This window comes from Cucurbita pepo, chromosome 5 (assembly GCF_057944985.1).
Source record: "Cucurbita pepo subsp. pepo isolate OVF chromosome 5, ASM5794498v1, whole genome shotgun sequence".
In the NCBI taxonomy this organism is placed as follows: Eukaryota; Viridiplantae; Streptophyta; class Magnoliopsida; order Cucurbitales; family Cucurbitaceae; genus Cucurbita; species Cucurbita pepo.
In genome coordinates, this window is record NC_141802.1 from 2,632,012 (window position 1) to 2,652,870 (window position 20,859).

The 20,859-nt window shown below is 37.6% G+C and overlaps 2 protein-coding genes across 2 annotated transcripts; one reads left to right on the forward strand and one right to left on the reverse strand.

The window, feature by feature from the left end:
* The first annotated feature begins 359 nt into the window (after window positions 1-359).
* On the forward strand, window positions 360-12,222 carry LOC111795379 (E3 ubiquitin-protein ligase KEG). The gene is made up of 16 exons (XM_023677766.2): window positions 360-1,174; window positions 3,067-3,435; window positions 3,515-3,742; window positions 4,573-4,698; window positions 4,801-5,137; window positions 5,227-5,384; window positions 6,718-6,875; window positions 7,476-7,597; window positions 7,707-7,841; window positions 8,189-8,313; window positions 8,526-8,630; window positions 8,725-8,958; window positions 9,448-9,784; window positions 9,889-10,077; window positions 10,172-10,477; window positions 10,589-12,222. The coding sequence occupies exons 1-16, from the start codon at window positions 459-461 to the stop codon at window positions 11,804-11,806; spliced, it is 4,863 nt and encodes a 1,620-aa protein (XP_023533534.2). The 5' UTR covers window positions 360-458; the 3' UTR covers window positions 11,807-12,222.
* Window positions 12,223-12,527: 305 nt separating this feature from the next.
* Window positions 12,528-20,495, reverse strand: CLT1 (CRT (chloroquine-resistance transporter)-like transporter 1). Its single transcript, XM_023677885.2, has 10 exons — window positions 19,924-20,495; window positions 17,778-17,923; window positions 16,918-16,955; window positions 16,631-16,746; window positions 15,034-15,133; window positions 14,918-14,953; window positions 14,601-14,651; window positions 14,391-14,511; window positions 14,125-14,250; window positions 12,528-13,215 (listed from the first exon to the last, which is right to left on the reverse strand). The coding sequence occupies exons 1-10, from the start codon at window positions 20,397-20,399 to the stop codon at window positions 13,037-13,039; spliced, it is 1,389 nt and encodes a 462-aa protein (XP_023533653.2). The 5' UTR covers window positions 20,400-20,495; the 3' UTR covers window positions 12,528-13,036.
* Window positions 20,496-20,859: the final 364 nt, after the last annotated feature.

Consider the following 20,859-nt stretch of genomic DNA (forward strand, 5'->3'; position numbering starts at 1 on the left):
TCTAGGCTTTCGATCGAATTGATGACATCACCTTGACACATATCAATTAACGCTAAACTATGGTTTATGTGTTGTTAAAGAGTAGAGTTAGAGTTTATCTTGATTACGTGGCATACACGTACCTTGGAAGGTAGGGCAAAGCCAAACGGTCAGTTTGAAAGGTAGGAAGAGGAAGGATAAAATAATAATAATAATAATAATAATAATAATAATAATAATAACAATAAAATAATAATAATAATAATAATAATAATAATAATAATAATAAAAAGAAATAATAATAATAATAAAAAGAAATAATAATAATAATAATAAAAAAAATCTTATATATTGTCATAGTCCATCTACTGCTACGGCTTTTCCTCTCATTTTCCTCTGCCCCTTCAAACTTTCCTCTTAGATTCTCATTTCTCTCACCAAAAGCGAACCCGCAGAGCAGGAGCATCCAGAGAAGAAAGATGCCCAAGAAATGGAAGCGAGTCGGAATCCCTAGCTGCTCAATCTGCCGAACTCACTACGATGAGGATTCTCGAGTTCCTCTTCTTCTCCAATGCGGCCATACGTTCTGCAAGCACTGCCTCTCTCAAATTATTGCTCCAACCCCACCTAAACCATCCCTTACATGTCCGAAATGCCGCCATGTGTCCGCCGTCGGGAATTCCGTGCTATCTCTTCCCAAGAATTTCGCTATACTACCCATGATCTCTCCTGCTTCGGTTTCTCACTCTGCTGAGGTTAGCGACAGCGATGACGATGATGCTGGAGGCGATGAGGATGGGGTCGGCGAGTCTGACCGGGGACGGAGGAGTTATGGCTTTGATGGTTGTGGAGCGGGGTTTGGGGACCATGAATTGAAGTTGGTGAGGAAGATCGATGGAGAGAAGAGGGTGGAGGTGGAACTTTGGTTTGGTTGGTTGAGGTCCAGAGTTGGTGGTTGTCGGCATAGAGTGGTGGTGAGACGGGTGAGGATGGGGAATGTTGGGGATTTGGATTGGGTGGAGAAGCAATTGGAGAAGTTGAGGCGTGCGTCGATGTGGTGCAGGAATGTGTGTTCCTTTCTTGGTGTGCTGAAGGTGGAGGATTATCTATGCATTGTTATGGACTGGTTCCCTGGGTCAGTTCAGTCGGAGATGCAGCGGAGTGGCGGCCGCCTTACTCTCGAGCAAATTTTGAGGTGACTTTTTTTTTTCCCCCCTTCGTTTATCGCTCTTGAGATTCCTTTCATTTTTTATGGGAATTTTTACTTGTGGAGCTCTACTGAATAAAGTGTTTTGGGCTGTCGCAACTGTTGTCCTTCTTGAGCTCGTGAATTTGGTGCTTTCCCCTCTGTTCTGGATTTTCACTAGAGGGATCAGCTAGCCTGTTTTCCTTGGATGCATAAATCTGCGGTGTTCGATATACAAACCTGAAGTAGCAAAACCTTGGGTAAAAATAGTACTTGGTGCTGCTTAGACTTGATCAGCCCCTAGATCACAATCCAAAAACGCATTTTGAAAACGGATTTAGATTTCCCTGGGAACATATTTAGTAAGAAGAATAGGGTACTCTTGACATGTCCCATTGGATAGAATTGCTGTAGCCTTCCTTTATTTAGATTGTTTTTACTTTTTTGGATAAGAAGCAATTTTGCTGATAAAATGGGATCAAGAAAGGGAGGAAGGCCTCAACTCATGCTAAGGAAGTTGCACTAGCAAAAAAAAAATCCAATTAGCACGTAGAGAAGTAGGTCATTATTATAAGAACGATGACAAGATGGACCAAGGCAGCTATGAAATCAACGTGAAATCCCCCAAAGTAGAGAAAACTCCTTTTTTTTAAAAAAAAAACATTTTTGTTTCTTTCTATCCACAAGGTCCATAAAAACATTAGGATGAAATTAGCTTCAGCGTTTTAGCCTTAGCTTTACAAGGACGCTCTCCTAAGAAAATAAGAAGAAGACTATTGGTGTTGTTGGTAAAAGCAATGGCCCAATCAAAGCCCCCCAACAGTTATTGCCAAGCCAAGAGGCCATAAGCCAGTGATAAGCTTGGCTTTTTAATCTTCGGTCCATTGTCAACTTTGCACATAATATGTTGGTCGAGAAATGAATAACGTTTAGGATTCCTTTCTTGAACCTTATTACTGCTGTTGATAGTTATGACAAGAAGTTCCCCCAAATGAAACCTTTTACATTTTTGGGACAAGCTTCCTTCCAAATTCACTGGAAAAGGTCATAGTCAAGGGCATTAAATTAAGGTCACTGGAGAGCTCTTTCAATGTTGACTTGTAACTAAAGTGCCTAGAGTTGCTAGCAGAGAGCCACTCGTCTTTTGGGATATCAAGTCAAAGTTTCCAAATCAGCAATGTTTCTTTTGTATTGGACATCCAAAAAGGAAGGCCAGATTTTCAAATTTGAATACTATGAGCATCTTTACTCTTGCAAACCATATTGAGTCTAGGAAATTTGAAAGAGTTTTTTTTTGGTCAAGAAACCAAGCTTTCGTTCAAAGAAAAAGGTTCAATCCCCCACCACCCGTCCTTGAAGAATCTAATGCTTTTTATGTCTTTCTAGGGTCCATAAGGTTTTGTTTTGTTGATGTCTTTCCAGCAGCGTTTATAGTGCCAAACTTTGTGAGGTTAGACCACCAATTACCCCTGGGGACAATTGAATCTCCTAACCCATTAATGGAGAGAAGATTGTGATTCTTAAAGCAAAAATTGCCAATGCTGAGGTCACCATTTAGAATGAGAAGGTAGTGGTTTTTAAAGCATAATATTTACTCCACACCCCTCTTTGGTTATTAATTTTCTTAGAGGATGACATGGAAACAAAATCTTCAGAGAAGGATAGATACTAGCTTGGGGTTCTGTTAACCTCATCCTCCTTGCATCCCACATTGGTACCATTGATGGTTTAAAAAGTTTTAATTTTTCCTTCTATTGGGATAAAAGGAAGGAGTCCAATTGGACTAATAACCACTTCACAACAATAGCTATTCTTTTGATATCAACTTCTATAGGTATGATTATTTTCTAGAAACTCTTGTTATTACTCTGCTTGTTTGTAATATGTATTTATGAATGCAGATTTGGAGCAGACATTGCACGTGCAGTGGTTGAACTTCATGCAGCTGATGTTTTGTGCATGGATTTGAAACCATCCAATTTTCTCTTGGATGCAAATGGACATGCCGTGGTTTCCGATTATGGACTGCCATTGATTTTAAAAAAGCCTTGCCATAGAGCAGGCATTTTTCCACAAGAACACGAGTCATCAAAACAGCATTGGTGTTTGGAGTGCCTGTTTTTGAGTCCGCATTATAGATCTCCAGAGGCGTGGGAGCCTTTGAAGAGACCATTGCATTTGTTTAGGGATGATGGAATTGGCATATCCACTCAATCTGATGCGTGGAGCTTTGGTTGCGCTCTTGTGGAAATGTGCACTGGTTCCACACCGTATGTTGCCCTTTTGTTTTACTTCTTCCATATTTTATGATCCATTGTATTCTTTGCTAATGGAAGATGGATTCTTCAGGTGGGCTGGCTTGACTGCAGAAGAAATTTATCGTGCCGTTGTCAAAGAAGGTAGGTTACCTCCACAGTATGCAAGTATTGTAGGTGTCGGCATCCCAAGAGAATTATGGAAGATGATTGGCGAGTGCTTGCAGTACAAGCCATTGAAAAGACCAACTTTCCATGCAATGCTTGCCATATTTCTTCAACATCTACAAGGAATTCACCGATCCCCTACTAAACCTAGTTCGTGAGTTTCCTTGATTCACCATAGCACTTCTCTTTTTTTTTTGTAGTGCTGAATTATTTAATCACATAATCACAGTGCATTTTCTTTTCCTTCCTATTGTTTTTGACTAGTTGAATGTCCTATTTGTTATCCTTTAGCCCTCCCGTGTTGAATCACTTTCAACATCTGCACATTTGTGCAAAAAGGAAATTATACTGGGGATTCACCAAATAAAAAGAAAAGAAAAAAAAACTAAGCTGAATTAGAGTTCATCCCATTAGTAGAGTGATTGCAGAAAGAAATAGTAAGAAGTCTGAAATTCCTCAAGGTTAACCACATTTTAGCAATCTTTTTTTCCTTGACGTTGATTGCTCAGGTGGTCTTTTCAATCCAAATGTTTCATATGGGGGTTTTTACTTCATTTATCTTCAAAGTCCCCCCCGTTCCTTCTCAAATTTTATGGTAGTCTTGATATTTATAATGGTACTCATTCTCATAAAAAAAATTTATAATGGTACTCATAAGCACATTCCTGTGAATATTTTGGAAGAAAAGAAACAAAAGAGCTTTTTGGGATGAGGAGACACCCTTCTCTTTTTTGTCTTATCAGATTTTTTTTTATTATTTTTATTATTTTTATTTTATTATTTATTATTTTTATTTTTTTAATTACAGCTTAGAGCTTAGTTTTGGTTTAAGCTAATTGGAAGTCTTTTTTATATCTTGCTTAGCTAGGGCCAAGTCTTTCCTAGTCCTCACTTTTGTATGTTGTATTTTTTTTATTCCAATGAAGTAGTTTCTTATGTAACCAAAAACAGAACATTTGATGCATTTACTTTTGTGGAATACAGCGAGGTGGGAAGTTCTCCCCATATTGATAGGTTGGAACAATCCCCTACCTCTGTCTTGGACATCCTTCAGGTTAAAAGCAACCATCTTCATCAACTTGTTTCTGAAGGGGATGTTAATGGTGTCAGGTTAGGCTATTTTGACATGCCGCCTCTCTCATTGTCTTTTAGATGCTTTGGTAACCTTTTTCATCTGTTGAAATCTGCAACTCATTGAACCCACATCTTCAGAGATCTTCTTTCCAAGTCTGCGTCAGGGAACAATAACAGCTCTGTCATCTCTCTGCTGGAAGCTCATAATTCTGAAGGACAAACTGCTTTGCACTTGGCATGCAGAAGGGGATCTCCAGAACTGGTTGATGCAATCTTGGAGTATAGTGATGCAGATATAGATTCCCCTGATGAAAACGGAAATCCACCTATAGTGTTTGCTTTAGCTGTTGGATCAGCTGAATGTTTGCGTGCACTTATCAGGAAATCTGCTGATGGTATGTTTAGGTTGATGGAAGGATTTGGTCGGTCCGTTGCTCATGTTTGTGCATATTATGGGCAACCTGATTGCATGCGTGTAAGTTGTTACATGTCCACCTTTTAGGCAAGTACTGATTGTTTTTCTTTTGATACTCTCGGATGGTCAGACTGTTGTGGTGATTGCAGGAGCTACTTCAGGCAGGGGCCGATCCAAATGCAGTTGATGATAATGGTGAATCTGTACTGCATGTGGCTATTGCAAAGAAATTTACTCATTGTGCAATTGTAATTATGGAGCATGGAGGTTCCAAATCAATGGGGTTCCTAAATTCAAAAAACTTAACGTAAGATTGAAAACTGTTTTTGTTGTTTTATATTTTATAATGCTAACTATAAAAATGGGCAACTTACTCTACTGGAATTTCTATTGCCTCAAAATCCAAAGTTCCATATAATAAGTGAAATTAGACCTCTTTGGTGGACATGCATGCATATGCACACTATCAAATGAACAAAATCCAAAGTTCCATATAATAAGTGAAATTAGACCTCTTTGGTGGACATGCATGCATATGCACACTATCAAATGAAGGAAGAAAAATAAGGAATTTGTGTTTCTTTGTGTTGGACTGATAATTTTTGAAGTTTCTTGATTTCAAATACTTTAAGGATAGATGATAGAGTCTTGGGATTATTTGAGATGTTGGATTTTTTTTCTTTAAAAATTTCTTTCTTTTCTTCTCAAACGAAAGATTTATTTTCCAATCTTCTTCTTCTTCATAACGGAACATACAATGAGGAATCCTCCAAAACTCTAGCTAATGGCAGTTACAAAAGCACCCTCCATATTGGTAGAAATAGAAAGGGAGCAAGTAGAAAGAGCTTTGGTGTCTCACTCTTGGAGGAGGCATCATGGTCAGTAGTTTCACTCCAAACAAGCCTATCTATGCCTTGAAATATCGCTTCTCTTCCTTTTTTCTTTGTAACGCACAACCTTTGATACCAGCATGCCCATTGGAAGAGTATTTTGTATCTTCCTTGGCTTGGGTCTTGGCTTTCCTCTATCGTTTTGTAATTTCGAATCTTCTATCAAATGTCTTGTTGCTCATTTTGGAAAAAAGAAAAAGAAAAGAAAACTTCTGTTCCTTTCTAACAAAAGAAAAAAAAGAGTTTAGGGCTTCTGGTGAGTGATGTTTCAGTGGATCGTCAGATTTAGCCAAAAGTTCTTCAGATAAGCTGTGGGATGTCTTGATGGTTGTCTCCTTCTCTTACAGTTTTATTCTGTCTTCATTTTGTAATCATTCTATGTCTAATATTTATGTCAATTTAGAAAGTTTTTTTTTTCTAAAAAAAAAAGATTTATCCCGTGTAAATTTCTTTTTTCATTGAAATGCTGGTTTCGTGTTAAATAATCAGGGGTGGAGCCCGAAATTTGCTCAAGGAGGAGCAAATATTTACCTTCTAACTTGTTATGTACGTAATTTTTCAATTCTAAAAATTTTAGGGACAAAAATTAGGAGGTACAACTGTCATACGTATATATTTTGCACCCATGACAGACTAAGGGGACAATTGCTGCTCCCCTCCCATCTTAACTCTGCTTACCTCTGCCCTTCAAAGAAACTCTAACAATAACTGTGTTGCTTACCAAACATTTTCTATTGTTATGATTAACAGGCCTCTGCATATGTGCATCACAACCTTAAACGTAGATGTTGTTAAGAGGTGGGCTGAACTTGCATTGCCTGAGGAGATTTCTGAAGCTATTGATATACCTAGTTCCACAGGAACTGCTTTATGCATGGCAGCTGCTCTTAAGAAAGACCGTGAGACAGGTAAACTGGTCATCTGGGATATCTCTAACCGTGTTCTTTCTCGGCCTTTTATTAATATGATTTCCTTCTGCAATGTAGAGAAAATAGCACTAGAACGGGTTCTAGCACCTATGTCCCACGTAGACATAAAATTATCATGTAAACTTTAGCTGCTAAAACTGCTGGATGCAGCCTTGGATTTCTTTGGCGATCATATTTATTGATGAGAAACATAAATTTCAATTTAAAAATTGCATCACTGTAAGGTTGGTGGTGATAGATTATTAAGTTATAAACTATAAATGAACATCGGAATTGTTACCTTGTCACATGAAAAAGGTTTTTGTACATGATACCTTCACACACATATCTTCAAGATATTGATTGTACTGTGATATACTTTTTAAGTGATAATATTGTGTTATTATGTTCCTTAAATCTTCATTAAAAATAAACCTCTTCCTGCTGTATATGCTTTTTATGTGCCAAGATTGATGACGCATTGCCAATGCTAATTCCCATATTGGAAATGCCTAATTTGGTTATGATCATTTAGTATCAAATCAATTGCTTTATCTACTTCAGTTGCTATCTGACATCCTTGCCTGTTATTCGCTGTAGAGGGAAGAGAACTTGTCAGAATTCTGCTCAAGTCTAAAGCCAACCCAGCAGCCCAAGATCCCCAACAGTGTCGAACAGTTCTGCATACAGCTGCCATGGCTAATGATATTGAGCTAGTGAAGGTAATGTTTCCATTTTATTTTTGTACATGCCTGAATATATTTTATGGTTGCAGGAGACTGACAAAACTTGGTAGCTCAAACTTCTTAATGTTACCTGTTGTTTTTTAAGATTATTCTTGATGCTGGGGTGGATGTAAATATCAGAAACATGCACAACACAATACCTCTTCACTTGGCCTTGGCAAGAGGTGCAAAACCATGTGTTCAATTACTCTTATCTGCTGGAGCAAACTGTAATTTACAGGTTGGCCTTCTCCCTGTGTTACTTAATGCTGTTTAATGCGACTGAATAAAACTCGAAACAATGTTTCAAATGGTTGTGTTGTACTTGAGAACTCTAGAGATGCTCAGTAGCCAACAGCTACTATAGGAGAAAAACAGCATTAAGTAATTTAGAGGTTGGCCTTCTCTATGTGTTATTCTAGAGATGCTCAGTAGCCAACAACTCCCTTCGTATTGAGGATGGTCAGAGATAACTTGTGGATAATGCCTTTCACATAGTTGATGGATGATCTTTTTTCCCCCCATATAAGTACTTCTAATCTTTTATGTGCTTCCATCTTGACGTTTTTCTTGGGTGATTGTCATCAGGATGATGATGGTGATAATGCATTTCATATAGCAGCAGATGCAGCGAAGTTCATACGTGAATGCCTTGATTGCATTTTATTGATATTAAAATATCCGGGTGCTGCTACTTCCATAAGAAACCACAGGCAAGTGTTGTGATTGTACAATTGTTTAATATAATATTTTCTAAGAAATTTTTTAAGAGCCACAATTTTCTTATTCTAGTGAAGTATCTTCATTAGCATTTTCATTTTATTTTTCTCATGTAGCACATTTTATAAAATTAATGTACTTGCGAGAACTTGCTTTTGGTTGTATTATTTTAATTTGTCAATGACTCTTAATGATTGGGGAATAGTGGTAAGACATTTTGCGACTTGTTGGAAGCCCTACCTCGGGAATGGATTTTTGAAGAGCTTATGGATGCACTAGCAGAGAAGGGTATTCATTTGTCCCCAACAATGTGAGCAAAGTTCCATTATACTGGTCTTTACATTGCTGAATTTCTGCAGTTATCGAGTTTACTGACTAACAACTTTTGATTTTCCGCCTTCTAGATTTCAAGTGGGTGATTGGGTGAAATTTAAAAGTTGTGTGACAAATCCAGCATATGGTTGGCAAGGTGCAGGGCCCAGGAGTGTTGGATTTGTGCAGGGTTCGCACAGTAGTGGTGGTCTTTCTGTATCATTTTGCTCTGGTGTTGCACATGTTTTGGCAGATGAAATCATCAAAGTTATTCCTATGGATAGGGGACAGCTGGTCCAACTTAAACCTGATGTGAAAGAACCAAGGTTATATATCTTTTCTGGGTTTCACTTATTGATAAAAAGTTAAAATTGATGCCTAACTTTTTCTTATTCCTCTTTTGAATAAAAGTTGACAATATTTAGGTGCTACTATACTAAGGCGCTACAATGTATGGATGTCCTCTTCAATCACTAAACAGATAATGACACATTTCATCTGGTGGAACATAAAAATAATTCATTTTTATTTCCATATTACATTCGACCTCTCTATTTGTTCTGGAGGAAGAAATATGCACTTCTAGGATGAAAGTTACATGAATAAAGTCCATTAACTTTTGGTTTTTAATCAGTTGGAGCCTTGAAATATTTGAACAAGTTGTTAGTTGCACCAATTGGAGAAACCTCACTTGTTTAGTTTTGACTGCCTTGTGCTATGTGAATGTTTTTTTTTTTTTTTTTTTGTTTTTTTTATCAGTGAAACATTGATTACAAAAAAAGGGTTTCATCAAGTGTGGACGTAATTCTTATCAGGTTTAAGTTGCTTGGACAATCACGTGATAGCATTGCAACTGTGTTGTATATTGATGACGAAGAAGGAATTATACGAATTGGATTTACTGGTGCATCCAGAGGATGGCAAGCAGACCCTGCAGATTTTCAAAGACTTCAAGAATTCAAAGTTGGTGATTGGATCCGTGTACGTTATACCGCGCCCAATGCGAAGCATGGCTTTGGATTTGTAACTCCAGGCAGTATTGGCGTTGTGTATGGTATCAGACCAGACAGTAGTTTGCTGATAGAATTCTGCTATTTGCCTAGCCCTTGGCTATGTGAACCAGAGGAGATTGAACTTGTTGCCCCCTTCAAGGTGAGTGATTCGTTCTTCCTATATTTTTAGTATGGTTTAAATCTATAACCTGAGCATCATTTCTTTTCTCCATAGTGAACTTTATATGTTTTACTTTTGTATAGATTGGAGACCAAGTATGCGTTAAACGCTCTATATCTGAACCTAGATTTCCTTGGGATGGTGAGACGCACAATAGTGTTGGAAAAGTTAGTGATATTGAAAGCAATGGTCTCTTATTAATTGATTTACCAAATCGGCATGGACCATGGAAAGTAGATCCATCTGACATGGAGAAGGTGGAAAAATTTAAGGTATTTTCTTTTCGGGAAAGGCATCTTATAAACACTGGCACTTGAATGAAGCATGAGTTGCAACCTGATTTTCTTTTTGCTTCTGCACAAACAGGTCGGTGATTGGGTTAGGGTGAAAGGATCTGTACCCTCTCCAAAATATGGGTGGGATGATGTACCTCGAAGCAGCATTGGAATAATTTTTTCCTTAGAAGAGGATGGAGATGTGGATGTAGCATTTTGCTTCAGGCGTAAAACTTTCCCTTGCTCTGTCACAGACATCGAGAAAGTGCCACCTTTTGAAGTGGGACAAGAAATTCACATCTTGCCGTCTGTTACTCAGCCATTACTTGGGTGGTCAGATGAAACCCCAGCCTCTTCAGGAAAAACTGAAAGAATTGATATGGACGGGACTTTAAATGTTAGTTCCTATACTTCACTTTTATCCTGGAGTATATATTACTAGAGAAAGAGATATACACTTTAAAATGTTGTTTAAAGTTTTGATTTTATTTTTATTGTAAATTTTTAGGTGAGGGTATCTGGAAAGAAAAAACTATGGAGAGTTGCTCCAGGTGATGCCGAAAAGCTATCAGGATTGGCAGTAGGTGACTGGGTCAGAATGAAGCAATGTTTGGGAACAAAATCGAATTATGAATCGAACAATAATGGGAAGGAAAATATAGCAGTAGTTTACAGTATACAAGATTACTCTTATTTGGAATTGGCGTGTTGTTTTCATGAGGGAAAGTTATTTGTACACTGCACAGAAGTGGAAAAAATTCTTCCCATAAAAATTGGCCAGTATGTGCATTACCGTGCTGGATTGGCTAAACCGAGATGGGGATGGAGAGGAGCTAATCCCAATTCAAGGGGTGTTGTGACTGCTGTGAATGCTAATGGAGAAATAAGAGTTTCACTGTTTGGCTTGTCCGGGTGGTGGAGAGGAGATCCTGCAGATTTTGAGGTAGAGCAAATGTATGAGGTGGGAGAATGGGTGAAACTAAAAGATGATACTGAAGGACGGAAATCCTTGCCCGCCGGGAGTATTGGTGTTGTTCAAGGATTGAGTTATCATGAAAATGAATGGGACGGTTCTGTTCTTGTAGGATTCTGTAGAGAACCGGAATTGTGGGTGGGACACACTTCAGAACTTGAAAAGACAGACAGATTTTACATAGGACAGCGTGTGAAGGTGAAGACGTCTGTACCAAGTCCACGATTCGGGTGGTCGGGCCACTCTCATGCCAACATTGTTTCTATAACAGCAATTGACGCAGATGGCAAAATTAAAGTATCTTCTCCATCTGCTCAAAAGCCATGGACACTTGATCCATCTGAAGTCGACCTGGTAGAGGAAGAGAAACTCAACATTGGAGACTGGGTGAAGGTCAAGCCATCTATTGTAATGCCTGTACATCATTGGGGGGAAGTTTCTCGTCAAAGTGTTGGGATAATCCACAAGATGGACGGTGGGGAGCTTTGGGTCGCCTTCTGCTTTATGGAGCAGCTGTGGATGTGCAAGGACTCGGAGGTGGAGAAGGTGAGACCGTTCAGAGTTGGCGATGCCGTGAGGTTTCGGGAAGGCTTGAAAATCCCTAGATGGGGATGGGGAATGGAGACTCATGCTAGTAAAGGGCAAGTAGTAGGCGTTGATGCAAATGGAAAAGTAAGGGTTAGGTTCAGGTGGAGGGAAGGACGCCCATGGATTGGGGACCCTGCTGACCTTGTTCTTGACGAGAGTACTTGATCTTTGATTCTGGAGCCTAAATTTAAAGGTCTGCATACCAATTCAACACTTCAGTAGAGAATGATCCCCAGGCATTACAAGCAGGTGGGACTTCGGGATACTGAAGCAATTCATCGATTCAAAACGGGGCGTTACTCCATATACATCAGCGTCGTATTGCACGGAGAATTGCAGTTGGAGATGAAGATGTGGACCATTCTGGGATATAGAGAGTAGCAAGAAACAGTAGAGCAATGCCCCTATCGGTATGGCGTCATATTATCAATAGGTGAGGTTTCTTTTATGTATGGTTGTGCTTGTAGATAAAGTTGAGTTATATACAAAGAAATGGTGAGTTATCCGAGGGGTGATATATTTATAGCATATGTACATATTATTTTCGGGGTATTATTATTATATACACTAATGTTTCGATATTGTTGGTGCTATTGCAATTGTTACGACCGCCATATCTTTGCGATCAAGACGTCTATATGTGTTTTAAAATATTAGTGGTTTGAATACATATTTCATTGTCAAAATTAGTTCCCAAAATTTTATTTTTGTTGAAGAGACCTTTCATTATTATTATTATTTTGGATCTTTTCAAGATGATTATGATGCAAGCAAAGAAAAGAAATAACTTATATGCCTAGGTAAAATATTTATGAAAGTTGAAAGATAAAATTGAGTTCTTAATTTTTGTGGCTACATGACTGAATTTATCTGAATTTATCGCACATGAATCGAAAATGTTTTGAGATTGAATGGAACAAACAAACTGCTACAAGAAATTCACGTATAGAACACTGATTTAGTATTACAAAACGACTTACTTTTACACACAGTTTTCAAGGCCCTCATTTCCCAACCTCAGCCCACTACACACATGGAAAATTGTGGTGCCTGCACCGCAGCAGCTCTCAGGTCTATTATCCTTAAACTGCTTGCACTTCAGAAATCACCAGCTCACTAATTGTATGCCTATCAAATTTTTCTGTTCAATGATGCTAAGCTAATGAACTTACAAATGACCCTCTAGTTCATCAAGGAAATCTGCACCCAATGCTCGAGTGGTTAAGCCATGGAGCTTAACCAATGCAGACTGAACCTTTTATTGGAAGAATGAAAGAGAACAGGAAGAACGAGTAGTTCGTGCTCACTAAAATCAGTATTCTTACTTGTAGCACATATGAGCTCCACTGCGCATCTTCGTGGCAACGGTGTATAAGCTGATATTTTGTTTCAATTTTATGTGATTGGTGCGTGGGAGGAAGCATTGTTCGGATTTGATGATCCTGATGGTGTCCAAGCATAGATCAGCAAGCCCAGAACTAGAATGACAGCTCCTGCTACGAACCCCTTCGGAAGAGCAGAAGCGACGCCGATGTATGGGAGAGGCAAGGTGAACATATAGACTGCTATTGGCACTGTTTATGTGGAAATGAAAACGTTACTGACGATAAAAAAATGAAAAGATATACGAGAATGAAAGGAAAAGGCGAATCATGGCATTGCTGAATTTTGACGTGGACGTTCCGAGTAACTTGCAAATGGAGGAAAACTATAAGGAACAGCCAGTAGATCGCGACTTTCACAAAGTTAACAAGATTGGCTGAAGATTAGACGTGGCTGATAGAGCTGATTACAGGCCTAATTCAGCATACAGACTTTGAAGATGTCTTTCCACCTTATTTAGGGGAAGAACTTGCACATGTCAGTTTAGTTGATTGACCAACTTCCCCATAGAAATGAATGGAGATTTTACTAGAGAAGAACTGTGAGATCCCATATCGATTGGGGAGGAGAGTCTTTATAAGATGTGGAAATCTCTCCGCAGTAGTCACGTTTTAGAAATCTTGAGGGGAACCCCGAAAGGGAAAGCTCAAAGAGGACAATATCTACTAGTGGTGAGCTTGAGCTATTACAAATGGTATCAGAGCCAGACACTATGCGATGTGCCAGTGAGGAGGCTAAGCCCCGAAGGAAGGTGGACACGAGGCAATGTGCCAGCAAGGATGCTCGACCCCAAAGGAGGATGGATTGGGGGGTCCCACGTCGATTGGAGGAGAGAACAAGTACAGCGAGGACACTGGGCCCCGAATGGGGTGGATTTGTGAGATCCCATATTTTGTTTATAAGGGTGTGGAAATCTCTCCCTAGTAGATGCATTTTAAAAACCTTTTGGGGAAACCCGAAAGGGAAAGTTCAAAGATGACAATATTTGCTAGCGGTGGGCTTAGGCTGTTACAAGAACATAGAAGAAACGCTTTCAAGCTGTTAGACTGTTTAGAATAAGCAAAAGTAACATGAGGATGAGTAGAGAAGCGAGGAAGTACCTGAAAAAGTGGATGCCAAAGAAGAAACCACAGCGGATGAGATCTTGAGGAGATGCAACAATGAAATGTTAAACCCTATATTTACAAGAATGAAAAGAAGAGGTAGCAGTGGTGCACCATCACATCCTGTGAACAGAAATCCTTTTAGTGACTAAAAAAACACCGCATTTGAAAGTCCAAGCTCGCATCATCATGCAAAACTATCAATTCTCTGCTCCCTTGAACGGACCATAATTGAAACATATGAGAGATGAAGACAAACCTACCACTTAAAGTACCATAATTCAGAAAACAGGCCGTGCCATCTCTAAGATAGCTTGGCAGTTGACTAAATGGAATGCCCCATAACTTCGACAGGAATGGTAAGAGAGCCACTACGAAAATTGACTGCATTTGACATGAAACAAAACTCCTTAATCTTCAATTTACAATAGAAAGAAGAAAAGAAATTTGGGATCAAGAACAGATGTATCTACCTGGAAAGCAGATCCAAAGGAATTTACGACAAATAAGTCCATCGTCCTGCCCTGCACAGAAGCAATTCAAATAGGAATTTTACTCCAAGCATTAAGGATCGACGCATCGATAATCCAACTATATGAAATATGCATAAATGTACTGAAGCAGCAAGCATTTTTAAATTGGTTTAAACATAAGGCCAGTTTTCTGTCTAATCTTCAGATAAAGATAGATTTACAAATCAGTTTTCTACTCTTGATTTTAATGACCAGACTAGATAGAACTTTCTTAAAAAACTGTAAAAAATTTGATCAGGCAGATAATTGTTTCTTACCTTCAATTGACGGGAAGCATTCAAGAAGATGATTTCCTACATATAAAAACTTTCATTGTTAAATAAACAACAGGCGAATTCACAGGGAAACCAACTATTATTTTGCCACAAACTACCTTCAAAACAGTATCAGCTGCTTGGAACAAGAATGAGATTATCATCAAAATGCTCCAAAATATACCGGCATCCTTCAGGGAATTTCCAGCGTTGGAACCACTGCAGATACAGACCAGCAAAAAAAACTTTTGGGAAAACATGTATGATCTTACAACATAATTCGTGCAAGCAAAGTGGTTACAGCAAAAATTCTGCCTGCTTAACCAGATGAAAGTGATGAAAGCATTCCCATGCATCAATAATAAAGAATGATCATGTAGACATGCTAAGGATGGAAGAATACTCATTCAACTATAGAAACAAAAAGTTACTATTTAATAGTATAAGGAAACATCTATGGTCGAAATTCTATTCGCAAGTTCGGGAACCTATGCTTGTATAATCTAACGTTGGAAAGTCTAATTTTATGATTGGATTATGCACAAGAATGAGCTTTAGCAAACAACAGAGGAAACAGTTTATAATCCAAATTAAACTACGACAAACCTTCCTCTTCTAAAAGCATGGGTGGGTCGATTGATGCTACATGATTATTCTCTCCTGGAACGCTAGAGGATTGGGTGATGGCGAGAAAAGGACGCTCATCAAAAGTGCCATTATCATATACAATCCTTCAATTGTTATTCTCCAAGAAATGAAGGTTGCTAGGGTTGATCGCTTTTTCATCAAATCTATTTGAAGTGGCAATGATGTTTGGACTGTGCTTGATTCCATAGGAGTTTCGGTGTGAATCATCATCTTGTGGATGATCCAGCTTACTCGGTTTCAGAGATCACTAAAGGTGTTTTTTCTTTAACTCTTCTCATCTCACTTGCTGATGGATCCTCTTTTTGGCTGACAGGCATATTGGACCCACAAAAAAAAGAGGATAAAAACTCACTGAACTTTCCTATTTATGTTCCGATTATTGCCTCTTGGGTGGTGATTTCAACACTATCAGATAGCTCAATAGTTATGCTATAACTCCCCTCTTCACGAATAGGAAAGGTTTCGTGTAGTCCATTGATTGGAGCACTGCCCTCTTTTGTAATTTCATATCATCAACGAAATTGTTTCTTATTCAAAAAGAAGAGATCTATCTAGTCCATATTTAGTTTATGAATATGTCGTTAATAGAAGTTAGTCGGTAGGCTACAAGATTGCTTTTAGAAATTCAAGATCATGTAAGCAGTGAGGTTAATAAATAACCCCATGTAAGCTCAACTTCCCAATTCATACTATCATATCTGACCCATCAGTAAAAGACCTTCAATGCCAATAAGCTGCAAGATTTTATTATTATCATCATTAACTAGATATTACATTGAACAACATAGTCCCAGCAATGAATGCAACATGCAAAGTCTTCACTTACCAAAAGAGTTCATAAATATTTTTAAATAATTAATATCCCTCTCTCCACCTTGAATTTATCCTTCTTAGAACATCACTTGATCAGTTAAAGAAAAGTAAGTCGTGTCGGTCGTAGGCTTTAGAAATACTGTCTCAAAGTTTAGCCGCAGTACTTGTTCGTTCACAATTAAAGGAAATGAACAATTAAGATAAAATTGTTATTTCGAGCCTGAAGAAGTACTAATGGCCGATAATGAAAATTACCTCGCCACGGTGATGACTACACCAATGGAAACAAGAAAGCACCCAAAAAGTTGATTGGTCTTGTACCTCCGCCCAAGAAAAATAATTGACAGGAGAATCTGCCACACAAGAAAAGTCTGCAAACAAAATGAACCATGATAACTAGAATGCTTATTGTTTGTTTAATAATCCAATCAAAAGAATGCACGTGCTCCATTATTAGGATAGCATTACTTAATTCAGCACAAGCAGTCCTTGAAACGAGAAACAGATTTAATATTAAGGGGGAAATGCTCGCTGTTCTTTACCTGAGACAAAATTGGAGTTGATGCACCAGAAAGAATGGCTGATCAAAGGAAAATAACGAGTTAGTTGAAAGGAATTCAAATTACAAATTTGTAACAATAACAGATGCCACGATATCTGACTTAATAAATAATTAGCATCCGAAAATACTAAGAAAAATGCAACAAATTTAGGCCCCTTTTGATGATGATTTTGTTTTTTGTTTTTAAAAGTTAAAAGCCTTGTTCATAATTTATTTGCATATTACAGATATCTTAGCTACATTTCAAAAAAGAAAAATCCAATAATACTATTTCATTTATATATGTTTAAAAATGGGCTAAACTTATCCAAATGTATTATATGTTTCGTATATAAGTAGTGAACATGTACTCATGCGCTCGCTATTAGATCTTAGGTAGTAGTCACCATGGCTTGAACTCGTTCTTATTAAGCCATTTATTATTTATGTGATCTTTCTTGACCTCTAGGTCAACCCATGGTGGCTAAGTACTTAATACATTATTGAAACACAAATATTATAATTTAAAGGAATTTTAAATAAGTATTATAAACAACAGATAGTGAATCATATACTTGAAGTGGCATTTTTTAATGAATGCTAATTAATCACTAAACTACAAATGATATACTTAAAAAGCATTTTCAATGAGTGCAGACATACTATTAAAACACAAATGTTATATCTTAAATGAATTTTTGAATTAATCACAAATCTTAATCTTTTAAGTCCTCCATTTCAATCAAGAATAAAGAATAAACGATAGACAATGACCAAATTATGTTTAATATACAATTAACATAGATATCTTAAAAATAAGAACATTGCAGAAGTGAGGGACTTATTAAGAAAAAGCATTACCTGTAGCTGCCATCCCTGTCGCAGCGCCAAGAGCTTCCAAGAGGCCAGCAACAAGATATGGGGCCTTCGGCATTGAAAGCATCTCATCCGTAACAATGCCAGCGTGGTAGCGCATATACAAAATGGAGAAGTATACTATTACATATCTGAAAAGATTAGAATTGAAAGAAATCAATTTAATCCAAATGCAATGAACCAGCAGCCTTAATATGATAATCAGCAGAAAAAAGTTGGATTTATTGAGTTTCTTAAACTTATAAAATGTGGGTATGACGCAGTAAAGCTCAAACTTAGTGCATTAGTTTATAATGGACGGGCTCAATGTTAGGAATCATAACTCGCCACAATGATACAATATTGACCACTTTGAAGATGATTTTCTAAATTAGCCAAAATATGGAACTCCCTCCCAATCATCTTCAACAACAGTCAAGTAAATGTCAAGGTGTGAAAATATGAAAAGGCAAATTTGTTCTATGCTTATCATGGGCTTTACGGATTTCTCAGAAATGAACAAACTAAGAGATACATCAAAAAAAAAAAAAATCATTTATTAAATTAGATAAAAGGGAGGGGAAAAAAAAGAGAAAAAGAGGAAAAGAGGGGCAGACTATGATAAAACTATGTTAATTGGGGGACCAGAAAGCAAATGAAGTAATAAAAAAAGATGGGGATTTCCTTCCTATAACATGCAGCAATAGCATTTGAAATTGACATGAAAAGGGAAAATCGAATATGTCATTCTCAGAACCACAAGGAAAGAAGCAAAACTCGCCACAGACTATTGGATGTGACTGGGAAATGGAAAAGTGCAATTAGGAAAAGGATAACATGAAACGATATCGTTTCACCTTTGATGATTAACAAGGGGCATATAATATGTGATATACATCCCAACTGGCCCCACCATTATATGTGCCCACTTTGTCAACCTTCAAAGCCTATGAATTCTAAAGACGAACAAAAAAATAATAATTTTTTCCTTTCTTTCTTTCATTTTTTGTAAACCCATAATAGCTTTCGTTAAAGTTTCATGGAATCTTCGCAATCCCTTCGATTCGATCATAAAGAATATGTCCACTAACAAAAAAATATGACCTTTTTTCTTTTTCGAAACTTAAAAAATTCTGACCTTTAGGCAAATGTTCTCCAACAATGAACAAATGCACAACGACTTCTATAACAATTTAATAATATTTAAAAAAAAAAAAGTTTAAGGGATCATAATTAATGAAAGGACGAAATGTATCGATAGTGAGCGAAGGAATCCAGACACCTATTTTCAAGCCGCCCCTGTTTTTACTGGTTAGAATTACTCAACTACAGAGTTTTAGTAGGAATTTTGTTACAATATAATACTTTAAAAATTTTAAGTTCAAAAATAAGAATAAAAAATACTCTTAAACTATTAAAAAAAATAAAACGGGTACATATTTTATTGTAGAAATCCTCTTAAACTTAAAAAAAAAAAAAAAAATTCAAAAATTCAAAAAATTCAACTTTTAAAAATTTTATTAATACCCTTAATAACATCATACTAATAGCATATACTAATTAATATGCCACACATAATTTAAAAATAACATTAATACTCTTAAAAAAAGTATAAAAATTAAAAAAAAAATGTTTATACTCTTAAAAGTAGTATTTTTATTTTATTTATTTATTACAAAATACTAACTATTGTCCGCCAAGATTAAAAAAAAATTTAAAAAAAAAAAAACGATAGTAAAAATTAGGGTTTATTTAATTTTGAATGTTTAAAAATATTATGGAAAGTTTTAAAAATTTAGATGAAATAATTTTATTAATTGGGGGGAAAATATTTAACTCGGGCGTGTGGGGGGGATGTGCCCATCACAACAACAACCGTGGGATAGGAAGCATCCGTCACATTGTTCTTCAGCCCCTTCAATTATTGGACTGGAAAACTAAAGGGCAAAAACAATGATGGTTTTAATTTGATCGATCGCCAGAAATGACCAAACCTAACGAACTTCAAGAACAACCACAAATCTAAGCATTAAATTCAGATATCGGAAATATTCTATAAACTCGACGGTAATTATGTTTGAATTAATTGAAGAAAAATTAGGTGGTACTGAATAATAGCAGAAAAAAGTGGAGAGAAAATGGCGGCAAGTACCCGAAAGTGGCGAGCTGTGCGAGGAAGAACGGATAGTGCTTCAGGGGAATCAAAGCAAGCTTGTACAGCACCCGATTAGCCACACCGAAAATCACCGTTAACACGGCTGCAATCACAATCTCCACCTTCCGATTACTTCTCCTCAATTTCTCCGCCCTAATTTTCTCCAAGATCTCACCGCTATTCCCCTCCGCCAAATCCTCCACCCTCTGCCCTCCCACTGCGTACGAACAAGGCTTCACCCTATCCTCCTCTCCACTCTCCGATCGATCCCACGCTGCCGACGGCTCCGCCGCCTGTAGCCGCCGGTGCTTCGGCGCCCGTACAACTACACATCCGCAACCAGATCGTAAACCAGCGTACCTGTAAATGCTGAGGTGAGAAACCTCAGCCAAGCTTCGCGGTTGTTGCCGTAATCGAAAAGAAACGCCGAATGAGTCGGCGCCGGCGGAAAACCGGCGGGTCCATGATGTCATAATACAATATGTGATGAATTTATGGCCGGAAAATTCGAAGAGAAGGAGACGAGTTTCAGTTCTCGTCCTTCGGGACTTGTAGTCTCTGGACGATGCCCCGCGTTCCTCCCTTCAATGTTCGAAGGCTCGTCGTATAGCGCTCTGGAATAAAATGATAATAAAATATGAAGAAAATGATCCAATGCGGACAAGCTCATTTTATCTAGAAAAGATTCTCGTTGTTATTGGATGTAATTGATCCGAGGGAAACGTGACGCTAATCCACCGGCTGATAGATTTTTACGAAATTGGAAAGTAAATCTCAGCCGTAGGATACTATACCACGACAACGGTGATGATTGGCGGAGGATATGATTGTGGCTCATATACGTCTTTAATTTTAAATGGAAATGAATTGGGACCTGAAAAGGAAGTCCTTTATTTCTTTTTTAGAAAAAGTAATTCTCTTTTGATTTTAAAA